The sequence below is a fragment of the Typopeltis vanoorti genome, chromosome 18 (assembly GCF_054136105.1).
Source record: "Typopeltis vanoorti isolate ZY-2024b chromosome 18, IOZ_Tvanoo_1.0, whole genome shotgun sequence".
Taxonomy (NCBI): domain Eukaryota; kingdom Metazoa; phylum Arthropoda; class Arachnida; order Uropygi; family Thelyphonidae; genus Typopeltis; species Typopeltis vanoorti.
This window is the reverse complement of record NC_143566.1, coordinates 41,421,240-41,439,756: the sequence shown is the minus strand read 5'-3', so window position 1 is coordinate 41,439,756 and position 18,517 is coordinate 41,421,240. Positions and strand designations below refer to the sequence as shown.

The window sequence follows — 18,517 nt, the reverse complement described above, 5'->3', positions numbered from 1 at the left end:
TATAAGAAGAGCTGCTTTAATATCATTTTTGTTTATCAGAACTTTTCAGTACCCCCTCCTCGTATCCACTAGGCTCTGCAAATTGCAGAGCCTAGTGATAAGTTAAAATCAATAAAAAGGTAAGTTAAAGCTGCTGTTAACACCCTGGAACATTCCCTCAAGTCACATAGTAATATACCATCACGCCCTATGGCCTTGTTGACATGAAGTTTACTCAGTTCCTCATATACCCCTCCCCCCCCCTGCTCACTCGCCACCAGTAGTTTCTCATCATATTCCCACTGCTCTCAAATTCTGTATTACATTACAATCACAGATGGAATACTTTAATGAACTTACTTTTATAAATGCTTGATATACATTCAGTAGTGTTAGATGATCCCCTTCTTTAACGGAAAACTTGTATTTACATTTCCTCTGAAAAAAAACAAAAAAAAAAAACATCAAGTTCAGTATACAATACTTGTACATCTTATCATGTAAAGAAAAACTATACAATGAAAATCAGTTGGATGAAATAATATAAATATGCCTCAGTCTCCTGGCTGTAGCAAAGCTAAGTTATGCTTCATGTAGGAATATCATAATAGTAGCTGTGGTTTCTGAAAAAAGACATTTACCCATCAAATGAAAATTTTATAATTAACAACAGAACACAAACTAAAGTATTTCATCACCTTAATCTTCAAAAGATATCTACAGTTGCAAATTGAATAAACCACCAGTATTAAAAAAAAAAGCATAACAAGCTAAGCTTTGTAACAGACCCACAAGAAAGATACTCGTACTCGTACTGCATACTCCTCTTATCTAATGCTTTAATCAATCACCCTCCTCATTCTACTTCCCAGTAGAATGTTGTAGCATAAAACCTTGTGTGCACCTTTTCACACCTCTAATCATCAAATCCCCATATACATGGCTACTACTCTCAAGTAATTCAATATTTCTTTCAAATCTTTCTTCCCATTCTTCCTCATATTTCCATGCAAATCTGTAATTCTCCTCAAAATATCTCTACTAATTATTCTAGGTAAGATTTATGCAAGCATATCTGAGAAGAGGTTAAGCAAAATTGTGGAAGAGAAACTTGGAGAACATTAAGCTAAACAGTAGTTATCTAAATCAGACTTTTTCTTTACAGCAAATAGTCAGTAATCATGCAGACATATCTCTACTGAAGCATTGTAGATCTGGAAAAAAAACACCACAAGGTACAAAGAGAAAAACTATTCAGAACACTACATTCATATGGGGGAGGGGTAAATAGGTCATTAATTTTGCAAAGTAGATCTGAATGGTATGCTAACAGAGTTGTGTAAGGAGAAAGAAGTTCATTTTATGAATGTGTGATGAATTTCAGGAACAGATAGAGTTGTATAAAAGAGATGAGCTAAATTTAAATGGATTTGGTTTGAGTCATTGAAGAAACTGTTACTGCAAGAGAAAATAATGACTGAAGTGAATGGAAGGCCTGAGGAAAAAGAGATGTTGTGGAAGAGCAGGAAAGTAAGGTAGGTGAGTTTGAGAATGGAGAGGTGAGTGGCACAAGTGAAGAGAATGAGAGAGAGAGAGAGAGAGAGAGAGAGAGAGAGGGAATATGGTGGACAAGGAAATGGGAGAGGAAGGGTAGAGAGGAAGACACTGCATGAGAAGCGTAGATGATGGTTTCGGGAGTAGGTGTGTGTGTGTGTGTGTGTGTGTGTGTGTGTGTGTGTGCAAGAAAGAATTAAGACAGTCAAGGATGTGGGTGACATTTAGATCTAGGGAGCAGTGTAATATTAGTGATGATAGAGAGAAATGGAGAGGTGGAAGTGTGGAGGAGTTATATCCAAGAAGCTGGGTCTGTAGGACATGTTATAGAAACAGAAATGAGCTAGTGCATATGTTCTAAGTCAGCAGTTAGAAATGACGGTACAGGAAGAGGTGGTTTGATATAAGATACAGTGTAAGACAAGGGTGCACTCTATCACCCCTCTTAAGAGTGATATCACAATCCACCATTTTGAAATATCAAAGAGTTCTTTGTTTTAAGTAAATCACATTATATTCCTACACAAATCCAGTGCAAATCTCCATGATTCTTTAACTAAATTGAAGAATAGCTGTAACAAACAGGACATGAAATTTAGCAATCTTCTTCTTCTTATTGTGCTATCTTCTATCGAAGGTCAGCGACCATCTTGGCGAACAAACTGCGCTCTTATGCTAATCTGAGCAGTTGTGCACTGCTCTTTCCTGTCCACGTCTTGATGTTGTCAAACCATGATATTCTTTTTCTTCCTCTAGTTCCTTTGCCATCAATTCTTCCTACCAAAATAGTTTGTAGAAGTTGGTATTTGCTGTTTCTCATGATGTGTCCAAGATATGATTTTTTTCGTTTCTTGATTATTTGTACAAGATGTTTAGCTTTGCCAATGGATTTTAAGACATCTTCATTGGTAATTTTTTCTGTCCATGATATCTTTAGCATTCTTCTGTATAGCCACATCTCAAAGGCTTCGATTTTCTTGATGGTTGTCGCCTTCAATGTCCATGTTTCAACTCCATAGAGCAGAATAGACCACACGTAACATTTCAGCATTCGGCGTCTGACTTCCATGTTTAGGTCTTTATTGCAGAATAGTGTTCTCATTTTCATGAAGGACTGCCGTGCAACTTCAATCCTTGTCTTTATATCTATTTCTGGATCCCACCGTTCATTAAGCCAGCAACCAAGATATTTATATCTTGACACTTGATCAATATTTTTCCCATTGAGTGTCAGTTTCATTGATGATGCTGGATGTTTGCTGATGATCATGTATTTTGTCTTGTTGATGTTTATATTTATTCCCATTCTTTGGCTTTCTATGTATACTCTGTCAACGAGTTTTTGGAGATCCATAATGTTATCTGCAATTAGCACGGTGTCATCTGCATATCGTAGGTTGTTAACAATCTTTCCATTTATTGCGATTCCCTTTGGACATTCTTCCAATGCTTTTTTAAAGATTACCTCTGGATATATGTTGAACAGGAGTGGTGAGAGCACACATCCTTGTCTCACTCCTCTTTTGATGTTAATATCACTGGTGGTAATGTTGTTTAATTGAACGGTAGCTGACTGATTCCAATACAGATTTGTTATTAGTCTTATGTCTTGTTCATCTAGCCTTATTTGTTGAAGGATTTCTATTAAGTTGGTGTGTCTGACTTTGTCGAATGCTTTTTCAAAATCTATGAAACACATAAAGACAGATTTCTGTTTTTCTATGCATTTTTGTATCAATATTTGGGTACAGAAAAGGGCCTCTCTAGTACCAAAACCATTCCAAAAGCCGAATTGTGTTTCACTTAGACTTTCTTCACTTTTTCTATAAATGCGATTCTGAATTACTTTCAAAAATATTTTTAATGTTTGGCTCATTAGACTAATAAGTCTGAAGTCACCACAGGAATTCGCTTTGGGTTTCTTTGGGATAGTGATAAATGTAGATTTGAGCCAATCTGATGGAAATTCATCACTTTCATATATTTTATTAAATAATTTTTCAAGAAGTTTGATGTTATCTGGTTCGATTAATTTTAAAAATTCTGTTTGCACACCATCTGGTCCACTGGCTTTTCCTGTTTTACTTGTTTGTATAGCATTCTCTATTTCGCATTTCATGAACTATTTTTCCATTTTCGTCTCTTAGAGACACTATTTGCTTTTTCCTCAATTTAGCAATAAAAAGACCAAAAAAATGAAAATAGACAGGGATATGGAAAACTTCAACTGTATTCTCAAGTAAAGTATTTCAGCTATTTAGGCACAATTTTAGTGAAGATAACAAATTAAATATGGAAATAAACAGCATAAGCAAAGCTGATGTGATTGGGGAACCAGCTTAATATGACAGAAATTAGCCAAAACACTAACTAGCAATACACAATTCAGCATTCAAACCAATGTTAACTTATGGATCTGAGATTTGGGTTAAAAATAAAACAGTTAATCAAAGATTAGAGACCTGGTATGAGAATTTTGAGAAAAATAAAGGGAGGGGACAGATAGCCCTAGTGGTAGAATCATATTAAAAATGAAGACATTAGGAAAGAATCTGACATTGTTTCTCATTCGAGAATCCATGAAGATAGCTAATGAAGAGAGATATGGTCACTTAAACAGAATGAGAGAGGGAAGGTTAGTTAAACAGGATGTGTTTGATGTTAATGAACTTTCATGTTGGCTAGCAAGAAAGAAAGGAAAAAAAACTGCTTCCTTGTTTATTTGTTGGAGAAAGACCAAGTCTAGGTGGACCAATACAGTCAGTAGTGTCTCAAAAGAGAGAAATCCAAAATCTAAGGTCATGGTATCCTGTTCATCCCTTGCAGGTAAATATCAGAAAACTGATAATGAATGATGATTATACAGTATCCTGGAAGACCCCAGAGTATTATTATTATTACACACGTATCTCCACAAAGTCCAAAGACTCATAATCAGAGACCTGCAGCACAGCATTAATTACATGCCTTCTCCTGGATTTTTTCTTCTGTATACTATTTTTTGGTATATGTCCATCAATCACTCTCACATTCATTTTTTAGCTTCATATCTACTCCATCTGTTCAACAGAGATCCAAGTAGTATCCTGTCAAACGGCTATTGGAAAATCCAGCAGTATCATCACATTCCCATTATCCAACTCCTTTTTATAACAGCGTGATTGAGTAAATTACTAAGGAATGATCAATTCTATCCCTCTAACTATATCATCCTCTGTCAACCAAATTTCAATAATATAATGACTACAACTCCTCCTCCTTATTCCAAATACAAACTTATGACATTAATAAAATAAATAAATAAATGAATTACAGTAAATTCTTGGACTCACAACTATCATTAATCCTGACTGCCTACACACACAAAACCACCTGCAATCCCTCTCTTCCACATAGCTCTATTTTCCCTAACTTTGTACTTCCATGCTCTTTGGTGATTGTAATACTCTCTTATTCTTCTAGACAGGGCTTTTTCTACCTCAATAACTGACATGGAAAAAGCCATCAACAAACTAAAATGTGGAAAAGCAACTGCAGAAGATTATAATTGACAAAAAGAATCTAAATATAGAGGTGTAAATGATTTGCTGCACTACATAATTCAGAAAAGCTGGTAGGAATTCTCACTAATCCACCTATATATATATATAACTGAATGTGAGAATTACAGAGGAATTTCCCTAATGAGTGTTCCTGGCAAGATTTATGCAAGCATTCTTAAGAAATACTAAAGAAAATTGTGGAAGGGAAACTGCAGAAGAATAAGCTGTGTTCAGGCCAAGTAAAAGTTGACATGATCAGATTTTCACCTTAAGACAAATAGTTGAGAAATCATGGGAATACTGCAAGGGTTAGTATTTAAGTTTTGTGGATCTGGAACATGGAGATCTGGTTTTGTAGATCTGGAAAATTGCAACATGGAATGTGAGAACAATGAGTAAATGTGGAAAATTAGAAAATATCAAAAGAGAAATGGACAAAGGAAAACTTGATATCATAGGACTATGTGAAGTCAGATGGGAAGGAACAGGAAATTTTTATAGTGACAAAATAAGAATAATTTACTCAGGTGGATATAAAAAAATAAAGGAGGAGTCACAATCGTTTTTAATAAAAGAACAGCAAAGAGCATCATTGGCATAAAATGTCTGAATGACAGAATTATGGTGGTAAAATTGAAGGCTGAACCGGTAGACATAATAATAATAATAATGCAGGTTTATATGCCAACAAGTGACCATCTAGATGAGGAAATAGAGTAAATGTATGAACAACTACAAGAACTAATTAAGGAATTAAAAAGCAAAGACTATATGATTATAATGGGAGACTGGAATGGAGTTGTGGGAGAAGAAGAGGAAGGGAATGTAGTGGGAAGACATGGACTAAGAAATAGAAATGAGAGAGGAGAAAGGTTAGCGGATTTTTGTAAAGAAAATGAGCTAATAATTATGAATACTTGGTTTAAAAAAGCTAAGAGAAGACTATATACATGGAAAAAACCAGACAGGTACCAAACTGATTACATTTAAAGCAAAGATACAAGAACAGTGCATGTATCCTGAAGTCGAGATTTATTCTGACCATAACTTATTATTTATAGAAATAAATGTGAAAGTAAAGAGAATAAAAGAAGCTATGAAAAATAAAAAATGGAACTTAGAGAAATTGAAAACATCCAAGGAATTTGAAAATAGATTGGAGAAAGAATTTGAGAAAACAAGACATTAAGATCGAAGATCCAGAAAAGAAATGGGAACAAATCAAAGAGAAAATAAAGAAAATTGCAGAAGAAGAAATGGGATATGTAAATGCTAAAAGAATAAAAAAAACCTTGGATAACTAATGAGATGATTTCTATAATGGAAGAAAGAAGAAAATGGAAAAATAAAGACACCCCAGAGGGGAAAATAAAATATAGAACCTTGAATGACAAATTAAGAAGAAAAGCAGAAAGAAGTAGAGAAAATTGGCTTGTAAAACAATATGATGAAATGGAGAATTATGAGAGAGAGAGGGAAGATATGATCTTTTATATGAAAAAGCAGGAGAGGAAGTATGAATTAAAAGAGAAAGGGAATTCGAGCTAGAGGCATAGAAAATGAGAATGGCAAAATTATAACTGAAGATGAAATCCTAAGGAGATGGAAAGAATACATTGAAGATCTATGACAAAGAAAATAGACAAAATGAGTTATAAGTTTAGAAGATATAAAGAAGGTAAATGAAGATGATATAGGCCTAGAGATCTTGAACACAGAAGTAGAGATGGCCATTAGAGAACTAAAATGTGGAAAGGCAGAAGGAATAGATGGAATACCTGCAGAATTCCTGAAACAACTTCAAAAGAAAGGAAGGAATTGAAGAAATAACGACACTAATAAATTTAATTTATAACAAAGGAAAATTACCAAAAGATTTTATGATCTTAATATTTATACCTACACCAAAGAAAAGTAATGCAGTGAAATGCAAGGATTTAAGAAACAATAAGCCTCATTTCCCATACATCAAAAATACTTCTGAGAATCCTAACAAGGAGAATTGTATATAAGGTGAAGGAATTTCTTGGAGAAGATCAGTTTGGTTTCAGGAAGGGCAAGGGAACAAAAGATGTGATTGGACTATTAAGATGAGATAGATGCATTGAGTGAGATAGAAAGAGCAAAACAGCAGCTAGAGTGCATGAACAAAAGTAGACTGAATGAACCAACCAATAATAAAAGGTATGACAGGAAAAATAGACGTATGATTGTGAACATGAACAAAATGAAGGATAGAGTGCTGTATGGAGACTCGTTAGTACGAGGTGTGTTAGTAGAGGATTTGACAAAATCGTACCAACCTGGTGCGACCATAAAGGACGTAACTGCGTCTATTAGAGAGCAAAAGGAAAGGGTGAAAGAAATGATTGTTGTGGCAGGTACGAATGATTTGAAAGGAGATAAAATGGAAATGATAGAAGACCTGAATGAATTGTTTGAGGTAGCAAAAGAAAAGAGTGAGAGAGTTAGAATGATTAGTCTTTTGCCACGGTATGACAGTGAAATGTTTAAAAGGAGGGCTATAATTGCAAATGACTTTATGCGTGGGTTATGTATGACGAGTGGTGTGGAATTTGTGGATGTGTGGAGTGAGTTTGATGGGCGAAAGGATCTATATAAGATGGATGGCTTGCATTTGAATGGTTACGGTGTAAGAAGACTTGAGAAAGTGTTGCTGAATGTAGTGGATGTGCAAATTCAGGGAAACTAGATTTGTTAGGGGGGGGGAGTAGAGATACAGTCCTTATGGAGGCAGTTGAATGTAAGAATGAATATAATATGCCAGAGCAAATAAGGACAACAAATCTGAGTGGGATAGTTAATATAAGGCATCAAGGTAGGGTTGGGGCTAATGGGGGTCTTAAATTCATGTACACTAATACTAGGAGTATTAGGAACAAGAAGGAAGAGTTTTTGGCCATGGTTGGCACTTCCAGACCACAGGTTATAGGTATTAGTGAAACATGGCTGACTGTAGATGATATAACTAGTGGGATTGAATGTGATGGGTATAGTGTGTTCAGGAATGACAGGGAGAATAAAATGGGGGTAGGAGTGTTGTTGATGATAGCTGATGAGCTCCAGCCAAGGAGAATAGAAGTTGAATTGCAGGATAGAGAAAAGAGCACATTTGAGGCCATTTGGTGTGAGATTGTGGCTAGCAGAACTAAATATACAATTGGGTGCTGCTATAGATCAGGTGATGGAAAAGATGGTGGTGACAGTATGCACAAACAAATAGAAGAAATGGGTGGAAGGAGGGTGATTATTATGGGAGATTTCAACTATGGTCGCATTGATTGGAGTGAGGAGAGGACACACGGGAGGAAGGAACTGGATTTTATGCGGTTATTAAGGGATAACTATCTGCGACAGCATGTAATGGAAAATACTAGGGGTCAGAGAGTGCTTGACCTAGTAATTACATCTGAGGATTTGGCTGTAACAAATATGACCACATTGCCACCAATCAGTGAGAGTGATCACAGGGTCTTAACTTGGGAGGTGGCTAAAGGTGCAGAATTTTCAATTAAGACAGGGTACATGTGGAATTATCGGGCTGGAAAGTATGACAAGCTTAGGAGTTTGATTGGTTCAGTGCCATGGCATGTACAACTGCAAGGACTAGAAGTTGATAGTACATGGGAGGTAGTTAAGAAGTGCTTGCATGAAGCAATGGCTGACTGTATACCTAGAGTCCGAATAATAAATCAAGTAGGGGTTAAATGGATGAATAACACCATTAAGCTTGAGTTGCAAAAAAAGAAACAACTATGGAGGGAATTTAAGGAGAATGGTGACCGGCAGGCACATGAACGGTATAAAGCGCAGGCCAGAAGGGTGACGAGTGTGGTAAGAAAAGCAAAAAAGGATTACGAAAGAACATTGGCCATGCAGGCTAAAGAGAATCCTAAACAGTTTTTTAGATATGTAGCAAGTAAAAGGAAAAAATGTACATGGCAGATTGATTTTAAAGAATGCCGATGGTAGGGAGGTAACTGAATCAGTTGAGATAGTTGAGTTACTGAATGAGCACTTTGCAAAAGTATATCATCCAGGTGGTGACATTGCAGAAACGAATAAACCAGTAGATTATACGGGAATTGTGGTTAATGAAGTGGAGGTGAGTAGTCTATTGTATAACCTCAATGTCAATACATCTGTGGGATTGGATGGTATACCAGCTCGTGTTGTACGAGAAGCAGCTAAAGAATTGTCAGTACCCTTGAACATTTTGATTAATTTGAGTCTCGGGTCTGGGTTAGTCCCGAGCGGGTGGAAAGAGGGGAAAATAGTTCCACTGCATAAAGGTGGTTTCAAGACTGCTGTTGTAAATTACCGACCGATTAGCATATCAGGAATCATTGTCAAGGTCTTAGAGAAAATAGTCAAGAGGAAAATACAAGATTGGATAGAAGAAAATGGGATACTGTATCGGGGACAGCATGGTTTTGTGAAGGGTAGGTCATGCCTCAGTAACTTTCTCACGTATTATAACACAGTGACGGCTGAACTGGTTAAGGGTAATGGGTTTACGGTGATTCTACTGGACCTTGCCAAGGCCTTTGACAGGATTCCACATGGAATTCTAATCAGTAAATTGCAGCATATGGGAATGGACATAGGGTTGGTGAGATGGATAGGAGGGTGGTTGACAGAGAGATATCAGAGAGTGGTTTACTCGGGAGTAGAGTCCACAAGACGGCCTGTGACTAGTGGTGTGCCACAAGGATCTGTTCTTGGACCACTGCTGTTTAATTTGTTCATAAATGATATAGGAAATGATCTGAGAGGAACAGTTCATTTGTTTGCGGATGATGCGAAGTTGGGTAGGGCAATAGTGAAAGCAGATGACGTCAAAATTTTGCAGGATGATTTGGATAGATTGGAGGTCTGGGCTAAGGAGAATGGATGTCAGTTTAATCTGGCAAAATGTAAGGTTATGCATTTTGGGGTGAAAAGATTGGCGGCAGTTTACTGCATTGGTGGAACCGTGCTCCAGGAAATTGATGAGGCACGAGATTTAGGAGTGTTGGTAGATAAGGAATTAAAATTTATTGGACACATTGCAAAAGTGACCAAAACAGCTCATCAAATCACTTGGTTGCTGAAGAATACGTTGACAAGCAGAGACAAGCAGGTTATTGTTCCTCTGTATCGAGCCTTGATAAGACCCCATCTAGACTACTGTGCTCAGATTTGGTCAGCTAGGTTTCTTCTTGATGAGGAGGAGGTGGAGAGGATCCAGAGGCGAGTGACCAAGATGATAGCAGGTCTGTGGAATGAACCGTATGAGAACAGGTTAAGGATTTGTGGGTTGCAAAAATTGGTTGATAGGCGGAGAAGGGGAGATATGATTGAGACATTCAAATTACTGAAGGGTTTCTATAAAATTAATTCAGAAGATATTTTTGAGAACAGGGCTGGTTGTAGAAGGACTAGGGGACATCCATGGAAACTGGGCAAAAGTGTGGTTAGTAAAGGTGTTAGAGCTGGGTTCTTTACTTTTAGAGTAGTGAAATGAGTGGAATGCGCTCCCTGAGTCTGTGGTGGATGCTGTGACAGTGAATGAGTTTAAGGCGAGGTATGATAGATACTGTATGAATGTCAAATAGTTGTGATGAATATGATTTGGGGCCTCCCTCGATGAGTCTAATGACTCCCTGGAGTTTCCCATAATAATAATAGTAATAGTAATAGTAATAATAAGTGAAAGAAGTTTCGAAGTGAATCATCATCATCATCAGCCATTGTCGATCCACTGCTGGATGAAGGCCTTTCCAAGATTACTCCAAAACTCTCTATCCATGGCTCTCCCTTTCCATGTCACCCCTGCAAATCTGATGATATCATCAATCCACCATGATTAAGGTTGGTGTCGTGGTTGTTTTTCCTCTCGTGGAATCCAATCCAGTACTTTTTTTGTCCATCGCTGATCTTGTCTTCAAGCAATATGCCCTGCCCATTGCCACTTCAGGTGTTTCACTCTTCCTATGATGTCAGAGACTTTGGTTTGATTTTTTATCCATGTATTCCTTTTGTGATCCAATCTTGTGATACTAAGCATACTTCTTTCCATACTAAATTGCGTTGTTCTTAATTTTTGAATTTCCTTTGCATTCAGTGTCCATTTTTCAGAGCCATATATCAATATAGGAAAAATACACTGGTTAAAAACTTTTCTCTTCAGGCATACTGGTAGTTGGCTTTTGAATATTGAATGTAATTTTCCAAATGCTTTCCACCCAAGCATCGTGCACCTTTTAATTTCATCCATGATATTTTGTTCCATTGATATCTGTTGTCCTAAGTATATGTAATGATCTACTTGCTTTTGATTTTGTATAATGGGATAAGATGATGGAAGTAATGGAAAAGATTGGTATAGAATGGAAAGATAGAAGTCTAATTATTCACTATATATGGGACAAACTGCCATGGTGAGAGACATATATGGTACAACAGAACCAGGTACCATGGAAGAAAAGTCAGACAAGGCTGTTCTTTGTCACCAATTTTGTTCAATATGTATTTCAAAGCAATGTGTAAAAGAAGCACTGGAGAATGCAGAAGAAGGAATAAAGATAGAAATAGAAAGATAGATAAAGATAATAAAGAATAAAAATTAACATAAGCAAAACAAAAGTAATGAAAATAACAAGGAAAGAGACAACTATGGATATAAGAATAAATGGAGAAAAACTGAATCAAGTAAGGACATTTAAATATTTAGGAAGTGTGATTAGCAGCGATGGAAGGTGTACAAGTGACATAAAAGCAAGAATAGTGATGGGAAGAGATGCCTTGAATAGAAAATAGAATTTATTCAGAAGTAAAATGGATAGAAATTAAAAGAAAAGACCAATAAAATGTTATGTGTGGAGTGTTGTCTTATATGCAGTTAAAACCTGGACATTGAGGAAAAACGAAATTAAAATTTGGAAAGCTTCAAGATGTAGATTTGGAGAAGGATGGAAAAAAATAAACTGAACAGGTAAAATAAACAATGAAGAGGTCTTAAAAAGAGTAGAAGAAGAAAGGGAAATTGGATTGGACATATCCTGAGAGGAAATGGAATAATCAGAAATGCCACTGAAGGAAAAATAGAAGGAAAAAGACCTAGAGAAAGAGTGAGGAAAACAATGCTAGATGACATGCTGAATGGAGACAGATACATAACCTTGAAAGAGAAGGCTCAAACAGAAGAAAGTGGAAGGAAAGTTTTTGCTACTAAAAGAAGTACCTGCTTATGAAGAACCTTATGAAGAAGAAGATCTGGAAAAGGCCTATTACAACAGGGCTATGCTAAGAGCTGTTGAAAATGTTACAGTTAAATGGTATAAAAAGGGTCATTAAATGGTATCAAAAGAGAGAAAAAGAGAGAGAATCTATATTTGTAAATCATTATATTGTATATTTGTATTTGTATATTGTAAATCAGAAGTTAGAATTAAAAGAGGTACAGGAAGATGAGTTCATGTTAAATCAAGTGTGAAGCAAGGGTGCACCATATCTACAGTTATTCATCATCTATATGAATCAACATTATGAAAGAAAGTCACATTAAACCTGATATCAAAATTAGAGATGTTAATCTCAGCTCTTTAATGTACATGATGATGTTATATTCCTAAATAAATAAATAAATCTAGTAAAAGTCTGCAGATATCCAAACTAAACTGAATATTTGCTGTAATAAATTTGGCATGAAAATTAACAATAAAAAGACAAAGACATTGAAAATATGCAAAAACATTGGCAACATCAACTTTATCCTGAACGAAAAAAGTATAGAACAAGTAAAACATTTCAGCTATTTAGGCACAATTTTTAGTGAAGATGGCAAATTCATCATCATCACCATCATCATATGTATCAAGGATTTAGGTCTAGTATGGCCTGTTCCGGCCTTAGAAGTCATCGTTGAATCGTTTAAGAGGACATCCTGGTTTTCTTTTTCCTAATGGCTTGTACTTTAAGGCTTGTTTTGGTAATCTTTCTGTTTTCATTCTTTGAACGTGTTCCAACCATCTATGTTTATATTTTTTAATTTTTTCAATTACTGGTTCTTGGTTTAATTCTTTCATAATATCTTCGTTTCTTTTGTGATCAAATAGGGTATACTTTGCAGTTTTTCTCATAAACTTCATTTCTGCTGTTGTTAATCTTTGTTTGTCTTTTTGTTTTATTGTCCAGATTTCGCTTCCATACATTAAGACCGGTAGGGCTAATGTATTGTATACTTTTAGCCTGGTTTGTTTTTGAACTAGGTTTGGTTTAAATATAGAGTTAATTACTCCTGTTATTTTTAAATATTTTGCAATTTTTATGTTTATATCTTTTTTGTTTTCATATGTGATCATACATCCTAGGCAGTTAAATGAATTCACCTGTTCTAACATCTTGTTATCTAATACTATTTTAGTTCTTGCTGGATCTTGTCCTTTAAAGGCCATAGTTTTTGATTTTTCCGTTGATATTATCATACCATAATCTTTGGATATCTCATTTAGATTTAAAATAGCTTTCTGTAAGTTATCTTCAGAATTTGTAATTATTATTTGGTCGTTTGCAAAGAGGAGAGTGTTTAAGTTAACTGTAGGTGAAAGTTTAATTCCTTGATGTAAATTTTTACTCCATTTTATTATTATTTCATTTAAGTAGATATTAAAAAGAGTTGCTGAGAGGGGACATCCCTGTCGGACCCCTTGGTTTATCTCTCTTGTATATGATAGCTCTTGATTTAATCTTATTTGTATTTGATTATTTTCATATATACTTGTGACAGCTTTTAGGATATTATTTGGTATTTGTCTTTCTTTTAATATGTTAAATAATATGTTTCTTATAACTTTGTCAAATGCTTTTTCAAAGTCAATAAATGCAATATGTGTTTCTAAATTATATTCTCTTCTTTTCTCTATTATTAATTTTAGGCAGAAGGCTGGGTCTATACATGATCGTCCTTTTCTAAAGCCATTTTGTACCTCTAGAATAAAGTTTTCGGAATATTTCATTAGTTTGTTATTTAAGATTCTGCTGTATATTTTGTAACATGAATTTAGTATACTGATACCTCTATAGTTTTTAGGGTCATCTCTATTACCTTTCTTAAAGATAGGAATCACAATTGCATTTTTCCATTCTATTGGGGGGATACCAGTTGAGTAAATTTTATTTAAAAATAATAAGAGTCTTCCTTTGAATCTTGTTCCTGCGTATTTATATAGTTCTGAACCTAGCTTATCTTCTCCAGGTGATTTTCCGTTTCTTGTTTCTTTCAGCCTGATTTCTAATTCTTCTTCAGTTATTTCCTTTTCATTTTCGTTAATTGTTTGCCAGTTGTCTTTTTTAAAATATTTGTCTGTCCACAGTTCTGTGTAGTAATTTAGAAATTCTTCTAATTTCAATTCAGTGTTTAACACGTTCGCTGCCACGCTACTTTGGCATGGTCTGTTCCCCTACGCCGAGCAGTTTTACTTCTTCAAGGTCAGTACGTTAATCTCGTTACCGGAGGTAAACGTCCTACGAGTATACTCGTAGTTGGCTTGTAGAGAGCATATACGGTCTATGAGAATACACAGTTTTGATGCTAGCCCCACAAGCCAAGGATTTTCACTTCTTCAAGGTCAGTACAATAATCTCGTTCCCGGCGGTAAGCGTCATACGAGTATACTTGTAGTTGGCAGCGAACGTGTTAATTTTATGTTTTCTTTGGTATCTGCATTTAGGTGTTTCAAAATTTTATATAAATTGGGTCTTATTTTATATAAATCATGTCCTAAATTAGAAACAAATTTATTCCATGATTCTCTATGTCTTTTTCTGACTTCTCTTTTAGCTATGGCTCTTATTCTTTTATATTCTATTTCATCTTCTAATGTTTTACTGCTTAACCATTTGTGATAGGCTTCTTTTTTCTTTTTGATTATTTCTTTGATTGTATCATCCCAGATCTTCAGTTTTTTTTCTTTTATTGAATTTTTTGGTCTTTCCTAAGCTTTCATTTGCTGCTGCATTTAGTATCGTTTTTATATTAAGCCATTCTATTTCTATTTCTTCATTTTGTTTTATTTTATCTAGATACTGGTTAATTCTTTGTTCATATAGCCATTGTACATTTGTGTCATTCAATAGTCTAGTTTTATAAACAAATGTTTCAATTTTTCTTTCTGTTCTTGTTACTTGTAGCCATTTAGGTGGTAATCTTAATTTTATTTTAACAAGGAAGTGGTCACTGCTTATTTCATATCCTCTGTGAACTCTAACATCTAGTGAAAATTTTGATGTCTTTTCATTTAATATGAAGTAATCTAATATTGATTTCCATCCTCTTGCTGCCCAAGTATATTTATGTATGTCTTTATGTTTATAGAAGGAATTCATTATTTTTAGGTTATTATAAACTACAAAGTCAATCAATTTTTTACCATTTCTGTTTAGAGTGTGTTCTCCATGTATTCCTATATTATTATTAATTTTCGTGTTTCCAATTCTTGCATTTAAGTCTCCTGCTAAAATTATGTAATCATTTTAATTTATTTTATTAAATATGTTTTGTAGCTGATTATAAAAATCAATATTATCCTGTTCTCTTCCTTCTTCTGGGGCATATAAACCAATTATTGTTAAATAGCCTCTATCTATTTTTATTCTAGCTTCTATTATTCTTTCATTCCATAATTTATAATGTTTTAACTGTTTTGAAAGGGAGTTATGAATCCAAATCATGACTCCTGCTTGTGCTCTTTGGTCTCTGTCGCCTCCACTGTATATCACATTAAGATTTTCAGTTCTCATAGTTCCTTTTAATTTCTTTTTTGTTTCAGTGATTACTGCTATTTTAAAATTTCTTTCATTTAATAACTGGTCTAATTCTATTTCTTTATATGCTATTCCTCTTACATTCCAGTTTGCTATGTGTATTATATTTTGTCGTTTCCATTTTCGTTTTCCCTTTTCCATTCCAGGGTTGTTTCCCATAGGTTCAATCCGATTATCTTTTTCTGTCAGCTTACAAGTATGGTTATGTTCTCCATGTCAGGGGACTAGCCTGACAATGGAATAGTTCAGTGGTAGGGCTGCTACCTTAAGGCTTCTGAACTCGCCTTCTTCCGAATTTAAACCCATAGGAGGAATAGGGTATTTTGAAGGGGAAAGGGTAGATTATAGAAGAAATATAGTAAGGTTTATAGAGAGGACATAGTTGTAAGGCCAGAAATGAAAAGACCCCATGGCCCTCGAGTACTCTAATAGCACAAGGGTCATAAAGTAAGAAGAGTTGGCTGATAAGGCCTTATAGGAAAGATTAAAGTATAGGAAAGATAAAGAAGATGGCAAATTAAATATGGAAATAGACAAAAGAATTAGCATAACTGGGTATGATAAGAAGTCAACAAAATAAATTTATATGGAACAAGAGAGAAATTGGTCAAAACACTAAACTAGTTATATACAAGAAAGTGTTCAAACCAATTTTAACTGCGAGATCTGAGAGCTGGGTTAGAAATAAAACACTTGATCAAAAACTGGAGACCACAGATAGGAGAGTTCTGAGAAAGATTAGTGGAGTGAAGAGATGGCATCAAAGACAAGAAACAAAGATATCAGAATGGAATTTAGCATTGCTAGCATTCAATAATGTGTGAGCAGAGCCAATCTCAGGTAGTAAGGTCATTCAAACAAAATGGGAGAGAGAAAAGGTTGCAAAACAAGTGAATGTAGGATTTTTTTTTTTTTCAACCAGGATGGTTGAAAAAAAAAAAAAAAAAGACCCAGAAGATGATCAGGCTCTACATAGACTGATTCAGTACAAAATGCCTTAGAAGACTAAAATATAACATCTAACATATTAGAGTCTTCACAGATAACAGACTATTTTGGAGGAAAGCTAACAATAGGAAGTTATGTTAACGATACCAAGTAATTTTATAACCTTGGTTTTAATCCTTTTTCCCAAGTAAGCAAACAGACAAGTCAAGTTTGCGCCTGAACGTGGTTCAAGATTTATGGTTGTGATGCAACACCAAGGCAACTTGTGGTAAAGATGGATTAAGTTCTGATCACTTTCCTTAGTATTTCCCATAAATGTAAAACACATCTCCTAGGAGATGTATGATGTTATACATTATGGATGGGGGTCACTACCTAGACCAGTTTCAACCTTTATTGAGGTCTTATCAGTGAGTAGGCAGACCCTGAAATGCCAAGGTTTAAGTAATACAGAGCTTATCAGTTTTACCTATGCAAGTTGCCACAAGGTGCTTTGACCTTATCAATTAAGAATCTCCAGATGAGAGAAAGATGTGAATAGTTTTTTACCTTGGGTATAATATATGTTAACGATACCAAGTAATTTTATAACATTGGTTTTAATCCTTTTTCCCAAGTAAGCAAACAGACAAGTCAAGTTTGTCCGAACGTGGTTCAAGAACATCATACATCTCCTAGGAGATGTGTTTTACATTTATGGGAAATAGTAAGGAAAGTGACCAGAACTTAATCCATCTTTACCATGAGTTGCCTTGGTGTTGCATCACCACCATAAGTCTTGAACCACGTTCAGGTGCAAACTTGACTTGTCTGTTTGCTTACTTGGGAAAAAGGATTAAAACCAAGGTTATAAAATTACTTGGTATCGTTAACATATATTATACCCAAGGTAAAAAACTTTTCACAAATAGGAAGTTAGTAATGATGTATACTGTTCATGCAATACTATTATAATATCTGGTACAGAGGATACAGATAAGGAATCTGATGATGGTGATGAATAAACAAAGGTGTATGTGGAGAGTGAAATGAACAAATTTATATAAAATAAGAGAAAAATTAGCTAAAACACTAAACTATCTGTGTATACATGACAGCATTCAAATTTAAACTTGGAGTCTGAAACCTGGACTATAAATAAAACAGTTGGTCAAAGAGTAGATAGTAGAGATACGAGTAAAATAGGTAGAGTAATCATAGCATCATTGGCAGAATTATATGAAAAATGAAGATAAGGAGTGTAAGACAGTGCAGTTGCTTAATCAAAATGAAAGAAGAAAGGTTATCAAAACAGGTGTTTTTGATGCTTTCAAGTGGTCCATGTAAGAAAGTTCCAGAGATTCAGGTGGATTGATACAGTTAGAAGTGCTTCTGAAGACCAAAATATTAGTTCTGACTGTATTGGAGATCTGCTAATTAAACGAATTTGGACCAAAATTGTCAACAGGATGTTAGTAAATGATATCAACTTACTGCTATAATTGTATACAATATCCTCCCCACCTTAAGTTCACATGTCAGGAATTTGATGATGATGATAATAGTCATGAATGCAGGACCACAGTAACCCCCATCTTACTTTTATAAAAGCTCATATGATTCAATTTCCAGAATAGTTTATTATTATTATAAATAAGAAAATATTCATATTATTATAGCTATCTGAT

General features: G+C 34.9%; 1 protein-coding gene across 3 annotated transcripts in view; it reads right to left on the bottom strand.

Moving 5' to 3' along the window:
• LOC150096612 (putative ATP-dependent RNA helicase DHX35) overlaps positions 1–18,517 on the bottom strand; it is a 437,463-nt gene that overhangs the window by 73,181 nt on the left and 345,765 nt on the right. Inside the window, exon 15 of one of the 3 annotated variants that reach the window (XM_090408561.1) lies at positions 340–417. The exons of the other annotated variants lie outside the window; for them this stretch is intronic. Within the exon in view, the coding sequence (XP_090264687.1) occupies positions 340–417 (78 nt within the window). The remainder of the gene's footprint in view (positions 1–339; positions 418–18,517) is intronic. 3 annotated transcript variants of the gene reach the window in all.